Genomic DNA, 24,754 nt, shown 5'->3' on the forward strand with positions numbered 1-24,754 from the left:
CTGAAATGCGGAATAGTGATACAAAACTAAATATGGGGTTTTCCTTCTTCTATAGTTATGTCATTGGAAGAGTATCTGTAATATCTTTAAGTGAGTTAATTTCCAATTAATATTCTAGGAAATTTATAGTTTTTCATGAGATTAAGTAGATAACCAGAAGAGAGCATAAGAAAAAATTAACTGTGTTTCATCTGGAGTGTTTTAATCACTGAAAAATCACAACATTTTCTGTATTCTCTAGAGGGGTGAAGTGTAGAAGAGAAGTTCCAAGAGCCATATAAGCATTGCTAGAAAACCTCTGGCAAATTGAAGAGTAGTCTATGAAAATGTAGTAGATGATGAAGTTTCTAAGGCTTTTCTCCATGAACAAGATGTGATAGTTAGCTAGAAATTGATGAATTGCTGTGGCATCTCATCTCTAGAGCAGAGTGCAGCAGGCATTCAAGTGTTGTTGCTAATGCATTTAAATACTTTCCTGCAGAGCATTAAAAATCTCCTGTCTTTGTTCTTAAAAATTCCTGTGCTCCCTTTCATAACAGTTTTATCACTATTCTATTCAGAGCACAGTCTAGAAGTTCATTTTCTTGTCCCACAGTTTTGAGTACACTCCTTTTGAAAACAACTTTGCTAGTTTAATTTGAACACAGAAAAACAAATCTCACTTTTCCTGTCAGGGTTTGAAACTGTGCTGTACTGCTTGAATTCCAGCAGTTGCCTTAGTTGCCACTAAATCTAAATGGTCTTTCTGATAAGCTTTCTGAAGTCAATAAATGGATGATCAAGCCTATTTTGTTCCATAATTGCAAACTAAAAATATTCAGTGTTCATATTTAAAGTGTTTTTCAGTAATTTGTTTTAAAGGTTGATATTTTTAAGCTGCCTTACTTATATACTAAAGCATGGAGCTGACCTGTAAATGTGGGAGGCTTTTCTCTTTCTCAGCTGTAGTGTCTTCCTAGTGCCATTTCCTTCTCTTTTCTATAATAGAAGCTGTGCAGTCATCCTTGAATGAGCTTGATGTAGTTCACATCAGTACAAAGAGTCATAAAATAATAGTTCTCTGCTTGTGACAGATGGATGCCTGAATCACTGAAGGCAAAACAATTATCATGACATTCTGAGATGGTTGTTATAGTGGTGCAACTTAAAATAGAAATAAGTAAAACTTGCTGCTAGGCCGTATGGAGGAAAGGAAATGAATGATCCAGATAGTGTTATCTTGTGCTGAATGACCTAAAATGACTCGTTACAGCTGGAAGCCCAACTTGAAGAAGTTGTAGCAGAAGCATCAAAAGAACGCAAGCTCCGTGAGCACAGCGAGGTTTTCTCCAAACAACTGGAAAATGAACTGGAAGCTCTAAAGGTTACATGGTTTTTGACAAATATTTACTCATGGCATAGAAGATGCAATAGTTTGGCTTACTCAACTGTTGATATCAGTGGGAAACTTAAAAACTGCAGCATTACTAGAAATCTGACCTAACCCATCCATATTTATTTGCCTTTTTTGCTTGAAAGCCTTTAATTGCTGGATATTAATGTCTTGAAAATGTTCAGTTTATATAATTTCTAAGAAGCTAGTAAACCAATGTGATCCAAATTTTTTACCTCTGCAAGCCATTTCAGCTCCTTATTTGGGTCATGTAAGCAGAGCAGTCATTTATAATGCTTGAGGACAGGCACCTTTTAAATCAGTGCCCAAATAAAAATTTTTCCAAAGTTCCACCAATTGGACAATTCTGACTTTTAAGAACATACTCAAAATATAAAGACCATAGCTTCTCCCTGATGGCTTCTCCTCTTGTTTTGCAGTTGAAGCAGGGAGGCCGGGCAGCTGGTGCCACACTGGAACATCAGCAGGAGCTTTCCAAAGTTAAGTCTGAGCTGGAAAAGAAAATCTTATTTTATGAAGAGGAGTTGGTCCGACGAGAAGCATCACATGTTTTGGAAGTAAAAAATGTAAAAAAGGAAGTACACGATTCAGAGAGCCATCAGCTTGCACTCCAGAAAGAGATCATGACATTAAAGGACAAATTAGAGAAAACAAAGCGAGAGAGGTAAGCTTTTGGGTATGCTTCCCTCACTATGGATTTCTTTTTGTTGTGTGTATGTATTGCATTGCATGGGTGTCTGTGCAGGCTGGTATTTCACCCTGTTTATTCCTTTTTAAAAATCCCAGTCTACGGCTTCAGCAATGTGACAGTTTAAGTGTTTATATTTCTTTCCCTTCTCTTTAGGCACAGTGAAATGGAGGAAGCAGTAGGAACAATGAAGGAGAAATATGAGCGTGAAAGATCTATGCTTTTGGAAGATAACAAAAAACTTACTACAGAAAATGAGAGGGTAATTATTTCAGGAAACATACAATTCTTACTTCATTAGTCTCTGATGTTGAAGTGGTCTATTCACTGATCAGAACAGGATCTGTGAATACTCAGGCACTATCTGAATTTTAAAAATGTAATTTTTGCCATATAAATATTAGAGATTTGGCTACATAGTAACTTTAGCATCTTGTTACTCTGCTCTTTGGGGGAATGATTACTACAATTAAGAGGACATCACCCTTTTTGATTCTTCATTAGGATTGCAAAGAGAGGGAATCATTGACACACACTCCCTGCCTTTCTGGTGGTTTACAGTTAAACCTTATTCCTCTCTGACCTCTACACTTTCTTTTTTGTTTTGCTTTGGTTTAGATTATTTTCTGTGAGCTGATAGTTTCACAAAAAGAAAGCCCATCCAAATAGTCCAGGGTGGTCTTGTTTGTTCAGATTCTAAAGGTGTGTGGGCATACACATGTATACAAAGTCTGAAAGAGCCCTAAGTCATAAGTGAAACTAATCTCTTGTTTCAGCTCTGCTCCTTCGTAGACAAGCTAACAGCACAGAACAGACAGCTAGAAGATGAGCTCCAAGATCTAGCAGCAAAGAAGGAGTCTGTTGCTCACTGGGAAGCTCAGATTGCAGAAATCATTCAGTGGTATGTGCTGGTTAGAGATGCAGATATGGCCACTTTCAACTTCTAAAATACTGCTTGGCTTTTTTTTTTTTTTTTAACATATAGCTAGGCCTTGTCTGTGTCTGAGTCCAGCAAAAGCATGGTACTTCTGAGTGCTGATTTTGTTAAAATTGTCAGATGCCCCTGAAACAAGTACAAAGCAGAGTCTTGGTGTCAACTTTCTTCAGTCTCTCAAGTGATTGTTAAATCATCCAATTTGGAATATTTTGGTAAATTCATTCAGGAAGTTGGTCATGATTTAAAAGGTCAGCATTAGCATACAGAACCTCTAACGTATAGAATATACAGAACTAGCTGTACTAGACAAGCACTTAGTACTTCCACTCTTCTCTGCTATATAATTCACTGTTTTAGCAAGCTGTGTACAGGAATTTCAGGGTGCAAACAAAAAGGACTGGAAGGTAGCCCTTACAAAAATTGAGCAAGTAATATGCAGATAATTTTTGTATAACAGCGAATCTCTGCAGAACTCTTGCTAATGGAAAAAGGGAGGTTTCAGTTACCGTAGCAACTGCCACAATCAAGAAAATCAGATAAAAGAAAAATTTAAGGCAGGCAATTTGAGATGTATTCAGTTTTCTGTTGCTGGGAGAGTTTTCCCTGCTCTGTTCATTCCTGTTATGTCTCTAAACCCAGTGCAGACCCTCTGATAATTTGGTGGTACAGTATTTGGTGCTGTGAGCCATGAAACTGCTAAGTTACGGGTTTTTGTAATTGCACAACAGGGTAAGTGATGAGAAGGATGCTCGTGGCTATCTTCAAGCATTAGCTTCCAAGATGACAGAAGAACTAGAATCATTGAGAAGTTCCAGTCTGGGGTCACGAACACTGGTAAGGAAATAGGAAACATTCAGGATGTTCTGGGCATGTCTGAGAAGCTACATTTTTGTACTTAAAAATAATTTATCCTCTGCTCTGCTTTATAGTTTTTAGCTACTGCTTGCAAATCCAACTAGGTAATCTGATCAGAATTTGATCATTACAGGGGGCAGTTGTTTCATACTAATATCTGCCATTACAGATATTAAACATTATAGAGGAGAAAAGAAACAATAACTTAAACCATCAAAGGGGAGTACAGAAATATAGCTTACCATATTACGCACAATTGAATAATTGCTGTTACAATGAGACAACAAAGTAAGTTTTCATCTGTGAAAAAATGCTATATGGCTTATACCAATAGAAACTAGGGACACACAGAGCATGTGGCTTTATTTACATGCAGAACAATGAGACCTTTGTGCCATAATTTTCCCATACAGTAGTAACATGAATTCCCTAAAATTTAATAGAAGAGCTCTCATAAAGGAGTATGGTTTCAAAGAGAAAAACACCTGCATAAGGAAAGGAAGAGTCATTTGCAGCTTGGCATGGGAGCCCACATCCCTACTAATGCAAATCACCAGTCTGCCATCCAGATTCCATCTGCTGCTGGTTTATGCACATGAGAAATTACTCACCCCTTTCAAACCTATGAATCTGAGAGAACAAGAGAAAGTTTTATTTCTGTGAGCTGACATTTGTCTGCATCATCAGGAGACTATTTTACAATATTGAGAGGTTTAATGGGAAGAAAGATTGGATCAAATGCAGTTTGCATTTTTATCTTAGCTACTGCCAGAATAAAGAACACTGTCTGTTCTTTATATTATAACTAGTTTCTACAGATCTACAGAACCTGCTCTAAGGCAGTTACTTCTCAACTTAAAAAGTGCTTCTCAATTTTCATGACTATTATTTGCAAGTTCATCTATGACTAGAGAGATATTCATTAGGTAATACCAGAAATGTAGTCCACACTGAAAAATGTTTGGAAAAGCTCAGAATGTTAGCTTTTGGGGTGGTAGGGAAGAATTGCATGGTGTATGCTGAAGTATGGCATATGTTGTATGTATGGTAGCATATGCTAGATGCATGGTAGCATATATAGTATATCCTACTTAGCAAGCATAAGACTTGCTTAGGCAAACGTTCCAGGTATCTTTGGCATCTCCAGACCCAGATTCTTTCTTCCTTTTTTTCTTCTCATGGTTTTGCTGCTCTTGGTATGTTTTATGTTGGTATGGTTACATTAAATGTCATCTAACTCATCTTTGAAAGTCCATTATCTCACTGTGCAAGTTTTACACTCAGTTCTAGATTGGACAGTGAAAACTACTCATTTCCAGTGGGTTCTGTCTTAACTTCTGTGCCCAGTAATCCAGCATTTTGATTTCCAGCATATTGTGTTAATGGTATAACCAATATTAAAATTACTCATTACTTCATTTTTGTATAATGAAGACTGACTATTGACTAATTTTCATGCAGCAGGTATGCTATCCATAACTGATTAAAAGAGCATTCTCTGAACCAGTGTGAAGGCTAATTTATGTCTTTGGGCAAGAACAGAAATATCCTTAGACAGTTTATAGTAATACTCAGTAACTTACTGCAACAGGATCCACTTTGGAAAGTGCGACGCAGTCAGAAGTTGGATATGTCAGCAAGGCTGGAATTACAGTCAGCCCTTGATGCAGAAATTCGTGCCAAACAACTAGTTCAAGAAGAGCTACGGAAAGTTAAAGATGCAAGCATATCTTTTGAAAGGTAATGAGGGTTTTGGTTCTGTTTGGGGATTAATGTGCAGATCTAAACTGCTGATTAGAATAGCAGCAACTTCTTTAAAATGGCTCCTTGTGCCTGGGATATTGGACTCTGTCAGAAGGGTTCCATTCTACAGACAACACATTTCTTACATAGTCACATGAGTACTGTAAAAATTTATTCGAGTAAACACTTCACTACTATAGTAAGTTACAAATCCGGGGCATCTGAGAAAAAGAAAAGGTACAAGAGCAAATTCAAAGCAAATTCACTACCATTTCTTCAACTAACTGGAGAGTTAGACATGTTCTTGGGAATTAAGAGTCAAAGTACTACTACAATAATTTTGTTTGGCAGATACCTGCAGTGATAGCAGAATTCTTAAGTACAGTTTTAGATATCTAGTCAAGTAATGAGGTGTCTGTTCAGGGGATAAGTAAAATTAATAATCCTTTTTAAAAATCACTTTAAAAAACTCTTAATGCCCCTCAAAAAAACCCAGCATAACCCCCCAAAAATCCCAAACAAACGAAAAGGCTTTTTCTGAAAGTCTGAGATGTAGGACCAGAAATTAACAACCTTGTGTGCTGGCATTCCTGCCTTTGAGACATTTCAGATTACATTTTGATCGTATTTTTTTATTTTTAGTAAATTAAAGGAATCAGAAGCAAAAAACAGAGAACTGTTGGAAGAGGTGGAAGGTTTGAAGAAAAAATTGGAAGAAAAATACAGAACAGATTCAGGTAATTAAATTTACCATGTTCTAACAGAGTTCTAACACAACTTGTGATGTTGCCTTTTAGCTAAGCCTATTCTGCTTTTGGTTTTAGGTCTCAAACTTCCAGACTTTCAAGATTCCATTTTTGACTATTTCAACACCTCTCCTCTTGCACGTGATTTGACTTTCAGAGTGAGTTATTACATAAAATAACTACAAAATTGAGATAACTGAATTATATTTTTATAATGTAAAAGTAACTCTTAGTCACTGTATGGCAGATTGGTATACTTGCATATTAGCCAAATAAGCGTGGCACAGAATTGGATGCCCATTAGTTGTCAGTTTGCTTGGCATTTTGTAGAGAAGCTGGCATCTCTGGCAAATATTCTCAGAAGTTCACTTTAATTATTTCCCATTCTAGCTCCTTTGGTTAGATTAATCTCAAACATTTGCTAAATGAAATATATTCAGAGGGTTTTGGAAATGCTGGCACACCCTGTTACAAATAAGGAATTAAATGCTTTGCAGTTGGAAGATGCTGATTATTACAAGAAAGTGTTCACACAGTTCAAGGAGTGCTTAAACAGATTTCTAAAATGGTTGGCTCCAGATCTTAATGGAGTGGTTAGAGGAGAAGGGGCTGGGAAAAAAATCAGAGGACTCACAGATGTTGGTATAATAAGTTTATCGTGACACACCCTGTGATCCTTAGAAAACTAATCATTCAAATCACAGCTCCAAGTAGGCGTTTCACTTTAAATGATTTGTGCATTCCCCGAGGAAGCAGCTGTTAAATGCAACATTGAATCACATTTCCTTACTTCATGAACTCTTGATCCTTGAAGATTTTTCTGGGGTTTTTTAAAATTTTGTTTTGCAAAGCATAGACAGTTTAGGATAAAACCAAGGGCTTGAACTGTAACAATCTGTTTATGAAGTGGAGTTAAAGGGGCTCAGCTTAAAATCTTATCAGTCTGGTTAGATTTTCTATCTGAGATGTCTACTCTCTTTTTTATTTTTCTTTTTTTTCTTTTTTTTTTTTGTTTGTTTTTGAAATGCCACATTTGCTAAAAACAAAAAAGTCTATGACATGATGTGATATTTTCATACAGTTTGTGTATTTGCTGTTCCCAGTCACAAAATGGCTATGCTGCCTTTTTGGTGAAGCAGGAAGATGTGCTCTGTGGGTGACAAGGAGGGAAGAGAGAGAAGCATGATATGTGCTACTTTCTCAATACTAGCTTTTATCTACTAACCTTGACATTTTAAAACATTGCTTTAAAAGTACCAGATAGATGTAAAACTGTAACATGTAAAATATCAAGTCCGTAACTAAATAAGGTTCCATTCAATGGATCATGGAATAAATGTATATTCTCTATGGAAATGCAGGTGGCATTTTCTGATGAATTACATTAAAATTGCTGACACTGTGCTTAATAACTTTTTTTTTCCACAATTACTTATAAAGATGTTTTGTATCATCTGCTTTGGGATTAATTTAGTTTGAATGAGTTTCACTTGGCCATATAAAATTTTATTTAGCTAGTCAACTAATATTCTATCTGAAGTTTTCCTGTGGGTGATAAGCGATCGTTTTTATCCCTCATATCTGTTACAACAAAGGATTCTGTTTCTTCTTCGTCTACATCTTCTCTGCTAGCCTTTTGGGAAGAAGTAAGTTTTTGCTGGTAGTTTTGTGTCCTTATTTTGTTGTGACCTGTCTTAGTAAGAATGGCCCTCTAAAACTAGATATTTTTCTTCCTTAATTTCTCCGTAACTTAATCCACTAAACCTCTTCAAGGCTTACTGTCTTATAGTTTGACTATATCTATAACTAAAGCTGAATTACACAGTATTTTGAAATTGTTCATATTACATAATGATGCAATTTGATCTTAAATGGCCCAGCCCTTCCAATTAGTTTTGAACAAAACAAAAATAGCAAGTATCTGAATAAATTTAGTGAGCTAACTGGAGAAGTCTTCCTGTCTAAACTGGCTGGGAAGTGGGTGATTCATTACTTGTTGCCTTTAGTGCTAATTACATCATTGATGTGAAGTCTAATCTCATGTTCGTTAATCACAGTTTTCATGATGTCCTGAGAGTACAGTAATACAGAATCCTACTTCCACACCCAGCTGCTTTAGCTCTGCAATTGTAGCATACTTCCCCCTTGTGCTGGCAATTAGTAGTTGCTAATTTAAGTGTGAAATTAATAGATGGCTTGTAATGGATGCTAGCTTTAAATTTAGTGAAATATAAGACACTGTGATTAATTAGACATGATTCTTTTAATGACAGAGGCCAATAATTCTTAAACAACTTTTTTAAAGATTGAGTATTACTACTTTAAGATTTTTTTCTTGTGGCAGACTTTCTGGCTTCTGTATGCTAGAAAAATCCTAGTGTAGTAAGCTGCCATGAGAAATCAGCTATTTTAGGGATGATTGCCAAGCTACTCAAACATAATTCCATACCTGCAAGCAAGAGATTAGACACAGCCTTGCTGGGAGAATACAACTGTTAGAGCATTTATGCTGTCTGCTATGAGATTTTGCATTTCAGTACTTCCAGCTTTTCCATCAGGTGTCAGGGTTTGTTTTGAGGAAGGATCTTTTCTCAGAGTGGATGTTAAATGTATGTGTACTTCATATAGAAATCAGCACCGGGTCTTGTTTCCATTTTGTTGACATGAGGAGACTTCATCAGATGTGTGGTATCTAATCTAACATGTTTGCTGTTCCTTTTGCAGACCAGCTCTATTAGTGAGCAGGAAATGCAGGGTCCCAAGTCAGAGGTTTCACCATCTACTTCAGTTGTAACTGCAGAGCAACCACAAGAAGTAAGAGACCCGTTAATTTTACCCTGAAGAGTAATTCACCAGAAAGCCTCTCTGTCTTGTTCATGATAAATACGTACTGCAGCATTCATTTTGAAGAAGCAGGATTGAATGCTGGATATTTGCAATGTCTCAGTGTTAATTGCACCTGCTTTGAGGACAGTTGCAAATGAAACCTTTTCGCTGGCTTTGTGTATGTTGATGTACCTCATTTTCATGTTTTCTGTATTGCTGCTTGTTTGTTAGTGTGCAGGCTTTCCTGTGAGTGCTTTAAAACACAATCTGTTTCTGTTAAATCAGAATGGCAGTGTTTATGATGATTAAATTTTTGATAATTTTCAAGAAAGGAAAAAGGAAATCGGAACAATAAGCTCTGCCGCCCCAATCTTGAAACAAATTCTTGAAGCCTTATTTTGCTCAATTACAGTTTCTTGTGATTCAGGAACCAATTCGGCTTCAGAGGATGCCTGCTGCTCCTTCCCCCACCATTCAGTCCATTTCTCTAGCTGTACCAAAGGTAGGGGGACTGTGCTAACCTTATTCTAAAGAACAAAGGAAAAAAATATCATTTATAAATTAGCCCTCTGTGTTTTCTTGTCCTGTTTGGGTTTGTCATGTGTGTGTTTTTGTTTTTAATCAAATGTGGGTTTTGTTTTGTTGGAGGGTATGACAAAACATGGTTGTAGTTTTGGGTTTGAGTGTCTTTTGGAGTTGGAAATAAAACTGTTACTGTTGTCTTGCAACACCTGCTACAAGATGCACTTATATAAAAGAAGCGCAGGCTTCATGATGTACACACTGATACACTGGAGGGTGGTGGAGGAAAGGCCTTGCATTACTTAAGTCCAGAAAATGAAGTTATTTTTTATCCTGAATGTATCTTTCAGCCTAAAGCTCACCAGCTCAGTATCAAGTCGTTCACAAGCCCCACTCAGTGTAGCCATTGCACCTCTCTTATGGTGGGATTGGTTCGACAAGGTTATGCCTGTGACGGTGAGTTGGTGAAACTTTTTGTACATTTTCAGCAAGCCCCTCAAAAAATCATCCCAATGTATTTTAAGACAACCATTTATTTGGGGAGGGAATGAGAGGGATGGGTGCCACTGGATGATTTTCTTTTCTATTGCATCACAGCATATTCTTGAAGTTTATTTAGAAGAATGATGATGCATAATGAATGTGCATAATGGTTTCCTTGCATATTGTTAATTAATTCTACTACCATTAGTGCTGTTATAGTGCAAGGGAGGAGGTAGGGAAGACAGGACTGGTTTCTTTTGTTGTACTAGAGAAAAGTGCAGGAATAATCTGGTGACATTAGTCTGATTATGTGTTTTATGCTATTCTGGTCATAAACCCCATATGTTGGGAGGACTGTTTGCTCTATTATTTGGCCTGTAGCCTGTCTTGCTGTCCAGTAGTTTTATTTAAAGTGCTTTCTCTGATGCATGTATCACTATTGAATTCATGTTCAAGTATGTGGAGGTATTTTCATTTGAAAATACTTAATATATATTGATTAGACACATGAGCTTAGTTAAATAGGCCACAAATCCATGTAGTATACATACTACAGTATAAATAACTTTATTTCTGTGTCCAGCTTAGTTCTTGCTAGTGGCAGCCTCTCCACTGCTTCAGTATCACTTATAGACTGCCTCATCTACCCTTCAGGGCTTTTTTCCTGTCAGATCTTCTGGTGGCAGTTCTCCCCCAGGAAGACCTATCACTGCCAGCACTTGCCCTGGGGCTGCCTTTTGTCTCCTGTTGCTGACAGTTCTGAGCTCTTGTTTTGCATCTCTTCTTGCAAGCTTGAAACTGTCTTTTTCCTTTAGTGTAGCTATTGGCTTCACTCTTCTTTTGTCTTGTGTATTTTGATTAAGCTCTGCATCGTTAGTTTTCCATTTTGCCCCATCTACAGCAGTTCTTAACTGCTACAGAAAAAAACTAAATCACATTGATATAAAAATAGAGATGACTCCAACAGACCAAAATTTCACCAAACGTTCCCCTTTCAATCACTTGCATTTCCCAGTTCCTCCTCTTTCTAATCCTGGAGACTATGGATACAGCTACACTGACAAAAGACTGGAACTGATTCTATCCTGTGGATTTTCCCTATTCTGTAACTGGTGTACCTTGAAACCACAGTCCCTAATAATCATGATGCCTCCTCAAAGAGCTGAATTTATTACCTGATCTTGGGGAGCACCTACAGTACTTTGTGTGTATGACTATTTGATAACCTCTGCCCTCCTGGGAGCAGACAGGAGCTCAAAGAACAAGCCAGGCAACCTGATCTGGGCTGCCCCCTCTGATGTCTCTTCCCTCAGGCATCATGAGGAGGAGGTTTTTTGCCCTGTCTGTGGCTGTAGCAGAAGCAAGCTGTTTCCAGGTTTTTTGGAATCCTTGGAAACTTCATAATTACAGAACAAGATGTACCTAGGATATCTGCCAGATTCTCACTTCTGAGAATATGGTTAGGAGGAAACAGAGGACAGATCAGAGTGTTGTGCCCCTCTCTTCCTCCCTTCCCAAGCCTGCTGGTAGAAACAGGATAGCTGGGACAAACAAAGCAAAATCTCAGTGGAAGGATCTCACCCCTAAGCTGTGGGTCAGATGTCTTGATATAACACATTAACTCATTCCACAGTTCTTGCAGTCTGTCTCATGTGAAATAGCATGTGTGATGAGGTTTTTCTGTGTACTGCTTCTGTGTGAAGTGCTCTGTAGACAAGACCTAGAGACCCCTGTCCCTTGCTGGTGCAGCACAAAGTGGTGCAAATGTTAAGAAAGCATGCAATGCTAGTTTGCTCCTTATTTGAACTTACTGGAACTCCCAGCAATAGGTATATATGGCTCTTCCATCATGCAGTATTTCAGTCCTTGTCCCTGGTTTCTCCTTTATTTATGCTTTATTTATGTCTATATCTTGTGTTTAATAGTTTAACCCTTTCTGGGTTTTGATCAGTCTAGTTTTACTTTGTCTTTGCAGTGTTCTTGCATATGTGGATCAAATTAAACATCTATTAGCACTACCCTATAATTTTTATTCCTTCTTTATTAATACTGTTTCTCTTCTGTGACTGGGTTAGTTAGTGCTTAACACCAGCAAGGCTGCCCAACTAATTTTCCTTGAAATGTGAACTCAGTTCCTGCCCTTTATGTATGTAATAGGCTAAAAAGAGGAAATAAAGGCACTTTGGGGAGTCTCTTACAATATGTGTGTGTTCACTCCTTCAGCATAGTGAGCTATTGCAATATTTGACTGCCAGTTTCAGTGTGATTAATTAACTTGCTGAGTGTAGACTATGTTAATCACCTGTTATGATTGCCTCATACACATATTTCACTGTGAATTTTCTCTTTTGTACTTAGTGTGTTCATTTGCATGCCATGTTTCCTGCAAGGATAGTGCACCTCAGGTCTGCCCTATACCCCCTGAACAAGCCAAAAGGCCCCTTGGAGTAGATGTGCAAAGAGGAATAGGAACAGCCTACAAAGGCTATGTCAAGGTAACAGTCTTTTCTTCTTGGACAAGAGAAGAATACTTAACCTCACTTACATCTCTACAGCTTGGAACCTCTAAGTATGTTTAAACACATCTAAATAGTGCTAAAGCCTTAAGGCTTTGTGTGTCATCTATGTAACTTTTTATTTATTTTATTTAACCTTTGTTGCTTTAGATGTGGGAGAAACACTTGGTTTTACTACAAGAGCTGAAGGTCAGTAGACCAGTAGCTACAATGTTCATAAGCAGCAGGGAAAAAAAACGAATGGTTTAAGAAAGAATTTCTGTCATTTTTGATGTAAGCATAATACAAAAGTTAAACTATCCTACTACTTTGGCATTGGTGGAGTATCCAAACCTAGTATCTCTATAGAAATCTTAAGATATTTTTTAAGCTGTAACAAGGAATGGTTGAACTTAAAAGAGGAAAAATGATTGCTTGATTACTTGATATTGTTCATCCTGTTTTGAAGGACAAGTAGAATGTGCTCTAATTCCATTGATCTAAGTATAAGCTTTTCTAAATGTCCTGCTTTCTATGTCTTCTACATGTGCTTATATGTAATAAGCAATCAATTATTTACCTGCAGGTCCCAAAGCCTACAGGAGTTAAGAAGGGGTGGCAGAGGGCTTATGCAGTTGTCTGTGACTGTAAACTGTTTTTATATGATGTGCCTGAAGGAAAATCCACCCAGCCTGGAGTTGTGGCAAGTCAAGTCTTGGATCTCAGGTTTGTATTGATGCAGCAGAGTAGAAATCCTCTCTACTTTTTTCTTAACAGGAGTGTTTGTTCCTAGTATACAAGAAATTTTAAGATTTTGAGAGCTCTGGCCTAAGAAGATTCATGTATTCAGTACATAAACTTCAGCTGAGTTTAGGCTGATCAAGTTGGCTCAACAAGAAATCACTTAAGTGACTTTACAGTCACTCACACTGCAATCACCAGTATTCACAGCATTGGCATGCTTCTTCCTAGAATTCCATATGCACCTGTAAAAAGCAAGTATATATAGTTAGATTGCTTTTCCCATGCACTCTGACCTCAACATCGAGTCACAGATCATCCCATACCCAGTAAGTTCAAGAATGTTAGAAAAATTGAAGTAGTCTGCAGAAAAGCACCAACTAATTTCCACTACAATGGCTCTGACCCTGCCTTTGAACAGGAGTTTTTACTTCAAGGGGAACCATCTGAACCAGTGAACCAAATATCAGAGACTTATGTTGATCAGAGTAACCAGGGAAGTTCTTTTATTTCAATTTATGGAAATACCAAGAAAGCATACCTTTTAATGTTACAGCACCTTTGTACCTGTGTTGAATATAAAGTTCACATTCACAAGCACCTTGATTTTTATTTTTTCCAGACAGCTGTACCGTGGGGTTACACCAGTACTGCTGTGCTGTTCTCACACTCACTGGGAGCTGTCAGTGTCAGCTCTGACATGCTGGCAGCAGGAGCAGGAATGTGAAGTATTGCAAATAGCAGCATTCACATTGCTTGAAGCAACTCAGCCAGATACCATATACCAACTGTCCCATGCTTTATCTGCTTATTGTGGCTGCCCCTTTGAGGCTGTCATCTGAGGGTTCTCAGATGTTTTTAATAGATGTTAACCATCACAGCTATGAATTCTAGCATGGGCAAGTTTCAGACATTAGTGTCATCTTTGCACTAAAATTGGCAATTATGGTGATCAACTTGGTCAAATTCAGTTTAAAAAGGCTAGTGGAGACAAGCCCTCTGGGGTGGAGCACTCTAAAATGCAAAGGTTGTTCTGATGTCTGTTTATTTTACTGTAATAGAGAATAAAATCTAGCTGTTTTGAAAACCCTTATTTGAAACCCACGAACTATAATTATGTTGCCAAGAGCTTTTTATGTGATTTTTCTTTTTTTCCAAAGGCCCCTCTCTTGCTACACATTGAGGTATGAATTATTCATTTCTAATGTGTCTGCTGGGCTGGAAGAGCAATATTCTTGCTTCTAATTGTAGAATAGGTGTGGTTAGACACTAAAACTACACAAAGCCACCCCGCTTAACTTCAGGTGGACTGAGATACACGTACCAGATGCTGTAGAGACATAACTGAGGCTTGTGAGTTGTTTGGGTCAAGGATGGTTAGAGCATAACAAAGCAGTTGTGACCTCTGTGCGGTGTTAGGAGATGCAGCCTATTGAAACAGTGGTGATACCAATTAGATTTTGCTGAATATTCTGTGTATGTGCTTGTATGTGATATTCCTGTTCTCTTTTCTCACTAGAGATGAAGATTTTTGTGTGAGCTCTGTCCTAGCGTCAGATGTAATACACGCAACTCGGAAAGACATCCCTTGTATATTCAGGGTATGGCTACCTATGACTCTTCCAGAAAATACCACTTAAATACCAGTATTGTGTTTTGATAATGGCAAATGCTGTCCATATCTAATGCTGATTAAGTTACGTATAAGTGTAAGAATTTACAAGGGCTGCCGATACATGTAGAAAAGCAATATGGTGCTCCTCTTATAACTAAAATGTAAAGAATGAAGTTCTCCTTCTTTAGCTGCTTCATTATATATATAGTTTGTCATTTTTTTTATTTTCCTGATTATAATTCAGTATATTTTCTCTCTTTATCCATTGGTATTACCAGATTCTATTGGTTCTTGCTTTAGGAACCAATGCTGTAACACGATATTCTGAAACTGATGTAGTTTCCTGGATTCCATATTTAAGTATAGGAGAAGAAAAATAAAATAAAATAAAATAATTAACTGAGCTATAATATCCCCTTTAGTGTATGTTCTATATGAATGCTCTGTTTCATTTTTAACAAGAAGGAATTTATTCCTATATTTTGTGTGAATCATATTAAATCTGGAATTCTAAAATTTAGAAAAGAATACATGAGTACCCAGTATCTATAGTCCCTTACATTTGAATACAGAAACTCACTGTTTTCTGCTTCTCTGATCTTTACCCATTTAGAATCAAGTCAGGAAAACATGGAAAGCAAAGAGCTGTCAGTCAATTGCACTCCCTATCATTTGGTCCTTCAGGATATTACTTGGGAATTGTCTTTACTACTTGTCTGCCTCTGTGTCTCTGCTTTTCTTTTTTTTTTTTTTTTTTTTTTTTTTTTTTTTTTTTTTTTGTAAAAATATGTTCTGCAATGAATTTTCATACTTTGGTTTACTACTACCTTTACCTTAAATTTCCTCTTGTTTGTATTTTGGCTTTTGGGTTTTTTAGTTTCTATCTCCCTGCTTGCTTCTTAAATTAGCAAACATGGAATACTGCAGGAAAGGACTTCTGAGGAGAAAAAATATGCTGTGCAGAATGATGGTTCATTCATTTAAGAACAAGGCATCCATACAGTTCAGCCTGCCTGACTTCCTGCTCTAATTTCTGCCTGCAGTTTTTAACTGAAAGGGCATCTAAATAATAAAAATAATTGTTGTCAAATAATCCTGTGTAAAAATACTTGTGTGGCTTGATATACCTCCATGGTTTGATCAGATTATCCCCTACTAAAGAGATGTGATGAATTAACTGGAATTATGAATGAACATGATGTGTGACTATATCCACTTAGGTGGGGGACCAGAGAAGATTCTGAGTTAAACCTATTTTCTCAGTTCTTTGTCCTCCTTCAAAAGCAGGAATTTCTAAAACTGGAAGCCACTAAACCTGATTGGGAGAGTCTCATCTCAATTTCATTTAGTTCTAGATCTGCATCTTGCTTGTACAGAACAGTTTAAACTGTTAATTCATATCATCTGTGTAAAAATATGGTCCTTCTTTTGTATGTGTCATTGCACGTAACACATGGTGGTATTGATGGCCTACGAAAGACAGATTTTAATTTCTTCTGGATATTCTACCATCAGAAAACAATACAAGAATGCTGCCAAACACTAAAGTGTTCCCACCTCTGCCCCCCCCATGAATTCAAGAAGAGTAAGAATTTGTCTCAGATTCAAACATTTCTCCTTGGTAACTAGTTTTTAAAGCTGGATGTTAGGTCATGCTGACATTCAGACACTGCAGTCTTAAGTTCTACCATTGATACACATTTCTAATAATAGTGTAAGAGTTGTCTGTAGTGGAGTGCTCCCACAGCTTAGCAGTCCAAGTCAAGAAGCCTTGAGTTTTGTAGCAGATAATGGATTTTTGTATGATGAATAATTCAGTGTATATTATGACTAACTGCTTGTTTTTTTTTCTTGCATTTTATTATATCTAAGTTGCCTGCTTCAATAGATTGAGGAGTAATATATACTTCAAAGGGAAAATAATTGCTGGAATCTGGTTTTGTTTTGTTTTCTAAACATTATCCATTATGCCTCCATCTGTCTTTAAAATATTAATGCTTAGTTACAGTTTAGACAGGAGCAAACCTTTATGCAGGGTAGTAAGAGCTACGAGCAGTTGCGACTACTCAGTTCTTTCCCTACCTCCTTTCACCTCCACCTTTATCTTGCTTTTGAACTTCTGTCTTTGACATCCTATTGTCCCAAGTTTACTTTCAGATATATTTTATCTTCAAGATGAGTGTTACTGTTTCATTCACTCTTCCAGGAATTGTGTGTGTGTGTGCTGCATTACCACAACATCCATCCTTACAATGATTGTCTTATAATGGCATGTAGGCTAAAGTCTGATATTCCATGTTGCAGCCTTCAGATTTGCACTTTTACACCTTTTGTTGCTTTTCTTCTGTTTAATTGCTGTTGCTGGAGTCTGTAGTAAGGGCTGATCCTAGCTGTTGGCCTGTTTGTGGCTGAAAGTATAGTTCTCATGATACATAAATGCTTTAGTCTCTTCATGCAGTACAAAAACCCAAAATATTAAGAATTACTGCATACATTCTTTAGGCAACAGAAGTTCCTGGATAGTTTTTCTACTTAGAACACATTCTCCTTTGAGATCTATGGGATGATTTAACTGAAAATTAAGTGAAGCCGTAGTGATTTTCTTTTAACACAGAGGCATGAGAGAATGCAGTACTTCAGTCTCAAATACTGCTTTCCTCCAGAGCTTTGAATGCAGATATGATGTGCTCTTCCCCTGGACAAATATTTGGAAAATTAGATAACAAAATCAAAATCTAGAACTGATGATAGCAATGCCTGTGGGTTTAAATCAGGCTCATAAAGCATGTGTGTCACTCTCAGTAAGTTGTGGTTGGGTGGGAGGGAGGGATCAGGGCAAACAATGGTTCAGAGCAGGAAGGAGCCTTTTACTGCCATCCATTGATTATTGTGGCATTCCCTGCCCATATTTTAGGATTCAGAATATTTAAGCAAGGATGAATACTTCTAAGCAAAGCCACTGTGGCTTCTGCAGTGGTTGTTTTTTGGTCGATTTTTTTGAAGCACTGTGGCTGTATTAACTGTGTTGTGTATGTGCCTTGAGTACATCATTACATTGTTATGAGAAAGTGTAGTTTATATTCACAGTTCTGTGTGATAAAAACAGCTTTTATTACTCTAACTAATTTCACTGTCTCTCTCTGTTTAAAGGTGACAGCTTCTCTCTTAGGTTTGCCTTCAAAGTCTTGTTCTCTACTGATCCTGACAGAAAATGAGAATGAAAAGAGAAAGTGGGTTGGAATCCTAGAAGGGTTGCAGTCTATCCTGCTCAAAAACAGGCTGAGGAACCAGGTTGTGCATATTCCACAAGAAGCCTATGACAGTACACTGCCTCTTATTAAAGCAAGTTTAGCTGCTGCTATTGTAGGTATGTTTGTTTTAACTTTTATCAGTGTATAAAGGTTGGAACTTTTAGATGGGCTTTTATAATGAGAGCACTGACATCTTGAAATTAATTCCTCAGCTGAATTCCTTCATAGGAATTTAATAATGGGCGAAAAATGCTAATCTTGCATTCATATTCAGGTTTCTTCATCCACTTGGAGAAAATAATATTGTTGAGTTGTTCAGCAGGTTGTTTTAGCAATATGGTACTTAATATGCTTTTGACAGACTGTGTGAACTCAAGCAAAATTGATTTGCTGGTGAAAATCTGTTAGTGCAGAAATTTTTTCAGCTGTTCAAAACAAACAGCCTGTTTTGAAGATAAGACCAAGCATAGCTGAATTAATGGCCTTTTTTTCCCTCTTGGTTTAGATCGAGATAGAATAGCAATTGGTTCAGAAGAAGGACTGTATGTGATAGAGGTGACCCGTGATGGTAAGTTAGGCCATAATGCATGCAGTAATTACATACAAAATAATGAGCTCCATAACTTTTAGTGCTGCTGTAATATAGGTTGCACAACGGCCTTTCTTGTATAGTAAGTATTAAGCACTCAGTTAAATGATGAGAAGGAAAAGTGAATGTGAGATATAAGCACTAATTTGGTCATTATCATTACATTCAGATGACTGGCTGAAATTAAAGGGATGAGTTACTGGGCATATTCTGACACATTCTCACCTTAGCTGTGTTCCCACAGCAGGTATCAAAATGCTTCAGCACACAGAGCGTGCACAGCACACACAAAGTTTGTAGACTTCCCTTTAAAGCCTCCATGTTGTGTCTGTTTCTTCCAGAAATTTGACAGCCACTCACATTCTCTTGAAGACCAATGGTGTCCAAAGCAAAAGTATCTTGGGGTGCTAGTCTAGTCAGTGATTTTCTCAATTCCTTTTTCTTTGTAAATTAGTTTGTGGTTATTAGAAAGCTGGATTTTACTCATGCTAAAGCTTGCATTTCAATGTAAAATAAAGAGTGAGTATAGGTTTTTAAAGACTTACTTGACTTCCAAAATTGAATTATATCACGGATGTGGTTTTGGGTCAAAAGAAAATTCTTCTTGTTTAGAATAAGACCTTGCCCAATTCCAGTAGGAACTGCTTTATACATGGAGACAGCAGATATTTTGAATTCTTTTTAGGAGTAATGAATGCCATTCCTTTGAGTAAACTTCCAGTGGTCATCATTCTTTAAGTAGTTAGATATAAACATAACTTGAGATGCAAATAATTCCAGGAATTCCATTACAGATTCTTGCATAAAATAAAGCTGTAAATTTAATTTGAAAGGTCATTTCCTAAAGGAACAATTACCTGCATCACCATGTTATGTGTAAATGTGAAAATTAATTATCAGTTTTGGTTTTAAGTTAAGAGATGTTTAGCAGGAGTTTTCTGTGGCCACTTCTGTTTGTTAATAGCATTTTTATAAATCGTAATCTGGTTTTTATTTTATGGCACTTGTAATTTTTTGTGTTAATTAACTGCCAACTGTTTATAGCAAAGGTCTTTGGTTAGAATATTGCTTAATTCTTGACAAATAAGCTGGAGTTGGAGCTAGGAAGGAAACCATTTCTCTGTGGCAAAGCCAGTTATTTCATAGAGCATTTCTTCAGACATTTCATCTATTTATTCACATACACCACAACAGCACTTTGTGATTTAAACAGCTAAAGTCTTATTGCCAAGTTTAAAGTATTTGATAACTTTGACTACATTACTCAACTGTTAACTGAAAAAACGCAAAGAATTTCCAATGAAGCATTCTCTTTTTTTAACTACAATTCACAAATATTTTTAATGCATTCAGCTAGCAGAAAAATGAAAGTTGCAATTTAATTTTATTGATTTATGCTTATTAAGTTTCCTAGTTTATAATTGCTCTTCTTTTGTACCCCATTAAATACTCACTACATTCTTAAAAGTTCTATAGCCAAGATCCCCAGAGAGCACACATTGTACCCAGCCCCCATAGCTGCCTCTAACCCTGCTTTAAAAGAATGCAAATAGCAAAACTCCCCATGGGTAGCCTGACTAGTCCTTGTTCTGAAAGGATTTTCCTGGTGCCTGTCTGAGCCTCTCTTCCTGCAGCCTAAGCCCATTCCTACTCATCCTTTCCATTCTTTCCCCATCACAGAGAGCATTTTTCTGCCTTTCCATATGTGTGTTTTACACCCCCTTACTGTACTGCTTTTGTACCTGGCTGAGAGATCTGCCAACAGTACAGCATTTTGTCTCCTCACTTTTCAGGATTAAATACTTTCTATTTCTTGTCTGTGTATTCTGCTAATTTGGTCTTCCTCCAAAATTTACTGAAGATGCTGATGTTTTCCTGGAGGTGGAACCCGCTTCTGAAGATGCAGCATCTTTCACTGTACAGATGGTACAGATACAATTATATAAAGGAATATCTCAGTTTATCCTACATGTTAAGAAGCATTTTCCCACAAAGTGTTGTTGAGATTTTTTTATGAATAGAGAAGATTACAGGAATGCCTTGTTTCATTGTTTGCTCTGAGAATTAATAGCAGAGAATCAAACATGTGTAATAAGTGCTCTTCCTCACCTGGTACATGTCTGTGTTTCGATTAATTTTCAGACATCACAATGGAGCACTGCAGTATTTCTGAGCCTGGTGATTTTCCTGTTTAACTTATGGCAGCTCTTGTTTCCTCTGCAGTGATAGTCCGAGCTGCTGACTGCAAGAAGGTGTACCAGATAGAGCTTGCTCCCAAAGAAAAAATCATCATCCTCATCTGTGGTCGGAACCATCATGTCCACCTTTACCCCTGGGCCTCTCTGGATGGGTCAGAAGGGAACTTTGACATTAAGCTTGCAGAAACTAAAGGCTGCCAATTGATTACAACTGGAACACTAAAGAAGACTTCTTCTACTTGTTTGTTTGTGGCTGTCAAACGACAGGTTTTTTGCTACGAAATTCACAGAACTAAACCTTTCCACAAAAAATTCAGTGAAATTCTAGCTCCAGGAATTGTACAGTGGATGACAGTGTTCAAGGACAAGCTCTGTGTTGGCTACCAGTCTGGGTTCTCTCTGTTGACCATCCAGGGAGATGGACAATCTATAAACCTGGTAAATCCTAATGACCCCTCGCTTATCTTCCTCTCACAGCAGTCTTTTGATGCCCTTTGTGCTGTGGAGCTCAGTAATGAGGAATACCTGCTTTGCTTCAGCCATATGGGAATTTACGTCGATTCGCAAGGTCGAAGGTCACGCATGCAGGAACTAATGTGGCCTGCAACTCCTGTTGCCTGTAGTATGTATATGTTTTTCTGTTGCCATATCCCTGTTGCTGCTTTATTTGTCAAAAAATACTCAGCATTGTATTCAGTTTTGCTTCAGTTTGTGTCTGAATATCGAGTTTAAGTTTTGATGAGTTAACAGATACATGGTTCTTCCTGGTGATAGGTTTGGACTTGGAGATCCTGGATACTGCAAGAAATGCTCTGTCTTACTACAGAACATAGAAGAATAAATAGTGGAATGCAAAATAATTTTTACAGAGAGTAGTCCTGGATGCAGGACAGTGCAAGACTACCTGTCTGTGAAATTCTATAAAAATTTTTGTTCACCTAGAGAGCAGAAATCCAGTTGCTTGTAGGGTGTCTTCTGTGTACTGTACTCAAAGTACAATGGAAAGTTGAAGAAGAAATGTAACTGCAAGTCTAAAGATTCATAAAGAAATAAGAGATAAAAAATTTCTCCTTTTGGTTTTAATTTTAGGGGGACAGTATCCAAAAATAGTATAGGTCTGTTTCAGGAGCACTGGTTATCACCTTGGTAGAATAGAGGCACATGCAGAGCATTTATCAATATTCAGTAGTCAAAGGCAGTTGATAAATCTGGTATTTCTATTTGAAGCTCAAATAGCAATTAAAATTTTTTGAATGAATGAAGAAAATAAATAGCTTTTTGTTTAAGTAGTATAGCAAGGAATTGGTTTGATCAGGCCAGGCCCTAATAGGAATGTGTTTAATTGTATTTGATTTGAACTGAAATTGTTTGCTTACTTTATTCTGACCTAATTCTGTACAGAAGTCTGAAGCAAAGTCCCAAGGAAACAATGTAGTGGCAAATTTACTTTAAAACATTATTAGCTACACCTAATGTTTCCTTTTCCTTAATCAGCTTTACAGTTTTTTGCATTTCAGCAAACTAAAATTGCTAGTTAATGGTTTTGTCTGTTATTATTAGAAGTGTTCTTGCTGTAAACTATTTTGTAACCTTCTTGTATGTGCAGTCCTGAGTGGTGCTTCGGGCTGTTTTTGTAGAAGCAGAAACATTTTCTGCTGTCAGAGGAAACGGAATTATTTCCCTTTTCATTAGACCTGTCCTCCCTCCTCACTCCTAGTGTCTGTCAGTAGTGATGGTGGGTTTAACTATCCCACCTGGAGGTTGTAAAGTTACAGAATGGTTTGATTGGAAGGGATCTTAAAGATCACTTAGTTCCAACTCCCCTGCCATGGGCAGGGACACCTTCTGCTAAACCAATTTCCTCAAAGCTCCATCCAGCCTGACCTTGAACATTAGCCTGGATGGAGCAGCTACTTCCACATCTCCATGAGCAACTTGTACCAGTACCTCACCACCCTCACAATAAGGAATTTCTTTCTAATATCTAGTCTAAACCCATTCTCAGGTTGAAGTCATTTCTCCTGTTGTATCACTCCATGCCCTTGTAAAAAATCCCCTTCCAGCTCCCTTGTAGCCTCTTAAAGGTACTGGGAGGTGCTATGAAGTCTCCCCAGAGTCTTCTCCAGGCTGAGAACAGCCCCAGCCCTCTCAGCCAGTCTTCGTAGGAAAGACCACAAAGTGGAACTGATTCTGCTGTAGTAAAACACCATCTTGTAGAGAGGTTTTGGGCTAAAACAGAGAATTTGTGTGGGGCATTCAGTGCCCTTGCCCCAGGAGAGGGCAGGGTGAGCACTAGCCCAGCTGTAGCCCTGGCTGGCCCGTCAGGGTTGCCCCTACAGCAGCCTGGTGCTGTGCCCTGTGCTGAGCCAGCCTGGCTGTCCTAGGGCTGTGTGGCTCCCGTGCAGCCTGCTGCAAAGCCTTGGAGCCAGCTGCTCTGGAGGCTGGAGCATGGGCAGGCACTGACTCTGGGAACCACTTGAGACCTGGTCAAGCTCATCAGCTCTGACTGGCAAGTGCCAGCCTTGGCTACAGGTGGTGTTGCTGCCTGATGTTCGGTTCTCCCTCTTGATTTGAACATCCAAGCCAACTAAGACCACATGTGATAGATGCTTGACCATAAATCACTTTTGTGTTACATTTTTATGATAGCTGTCCAAGGCATTCTTTTAATGAACTTAAAAAAATAGCACCACAACTGTACTTCAGTTCTTCTAAGAAGATTCTGTGATGTGTTTAGTGTCCTATTGGGTTATTTTCATTTTGTTCATTGAAGCATCTTCTCCCTATTAAGTCCCTTAAGTTTATAGTAACTGCTTTTTACATCAGGAGACAGTCTTTACATGAGCAGAAGCATGTTGATACAAAGCTCTAGAGATCTCTGCTTTTCATTTGACCTAAAATAAACTTGTCTGCTTGATGCCTTTTATGCTTAAAAAAAAAAAAAGTTGAAAAGAGAAAATGAGTTACGGGCTTTAAGCACTGTGACATTTTTCTGTTGACTTGATGAAAGTAACCCATACATGAATATCTAAAGGTAGAAAATTGTAAGCAAAAGAGGAAGGAAATTGAGAGCAGATCTGCATCATGAGTTCATGATCCAGCTCACAGATGGTGGCTTTCTCATCTCCTCTGTACTCAGCAGATGTGTAGTTAAGTTTGCTTCTTCTGAAGTGAAGTAATCCATAGCAAAGCTAGCTGCTCAGTTCCTACCACCTAGCATTTGTATGCATCTGAAAACTTCAGATGCCATTTTGCTATTTCATGAAATGGCAATGTGAAGTTTAAAAAAATACTGAGAGTCAAATTTAAACATTTCCATAATTTTGGTAGTTGTCATTAGCAAATCTATTTTCACAAAAAAATCTATTTGAAACTGGGGCTTTGAACATGTGTTTTAAAATATATCTTGCACATAGTGGAAAACTTGTAACTGTTGAAATCTGTTCAAATGTTTGTCAGTTCTGCACTACTGAAATGACATTAGGGTTTTCTGTTTGTTTTCTATCAATGCAGGTTGCAATTCTTCATATGTAACAGTGTATAGCGAGTATGGTGTTGATGTGTTTGATGTTAACACTATGGAATGGGTCCAGACTATTGGCCTGCGAAGGGTAAGTAATTTTCTTTGAATATTGAACTTAATTGGGTTACTTTCAAATGAGGTGTTTCTTC

General features: G+C 37.6%; 1 protein-coding gene across 11 annotated transcripts in view; it reads left to right on the forward strand.

Moving 5' to 3' along the window:
- CDC42BPB (CDC42 binding protein kinase beta) overlaps positions 1–24,754 on the forward strand; it is a 90,736-nt gene that overhangs the window by 60,280 nt on the left and 5,702 nt on the right. For 4 of the 11 annotated variants that reach the window (XM_021541356.3, XM_021541357.2, XM_021541358.2 and 1 more), the window contains exons 14-32: positions 1,253–1,363; positions 1,813–2,057; positions 2,238–2,343; positions 2,858–2,982; positions 3,747–3,852; positions 5,465–5,613; positions 6,259–6,353; positions 6,441–6,520; positions 7,958–8,008; positions 9,087–9,176; positions 9,616–9,690; positions 10,061–10,166; positions 12,552–12,688; positions 13,275–13,414; positions 14,949–15,030; positions 18,195–18,411; positions 18,801–18,863; positions 21,108–21,704; positions 24,596–24,693. In XM_021541356.3, the coding sequence (XP_021397031.2) occupies positions 1,253–1,363; positions 1,813–2,057; positions 2,238–2,343; positions 2,858–2,982; positions 3,747–3,852; positions 5,465–5,613; positions 6,259–6,353; positions 6,441–6,520; positions 7,958–8,008; positions 9,087–9,176; positions 9,616–9,690; positions 10,061–10,166; positions 12,552–12,688; positions 13,275–13,414; positions 14,949–15,030; positions 18,195–18,411; positions 18,801–18,863; positions 21,108–21,704; positions 24,596–24,693 (2,673 nt within the window). The remainder of the gene's footprint in view (positions 1–1,252; positions 1,364–1,812; positions 2,058–2,237; positions 2,344–2,857; positions 2,983–3,746; positions 3,853–5,464; positions 5,614–6,258; positions 6,354–6,440; positions 6,521–7,957; positions 8,009–9,086; positions 9,177–9,615; positions 9,691–10,060; positions 10,167–12,551; positions 12,689–13,274; positions 13,415–14,948; positions 15,031–18,194; positions 18,412–18,800; positions 18,864–21,107; positions 21,705–24,595; positions 24,694–24,754) is intronic. The other 7 variants (XM_021541361.2, XM_021541360.2, XM_021541363.2 and 4 more) reach the window with 3 other exon arrangements.

The sequence above is a fragment of the Lonchura striata genome, chromosome 6 (genome assembly GCF_046129695.1).
Source record: "Lonchura striata isolate bLonStr1 chromosome 6, bLonStr1.mat, whole genome shotgun sequence".
Classification (NCBI taxonomy): domain Eukaryota; kingdom Metazoa; phylum Chordata; class Aves; order Passeriformes; family Estrildidae; genus Lonchura; species Lonchura striata.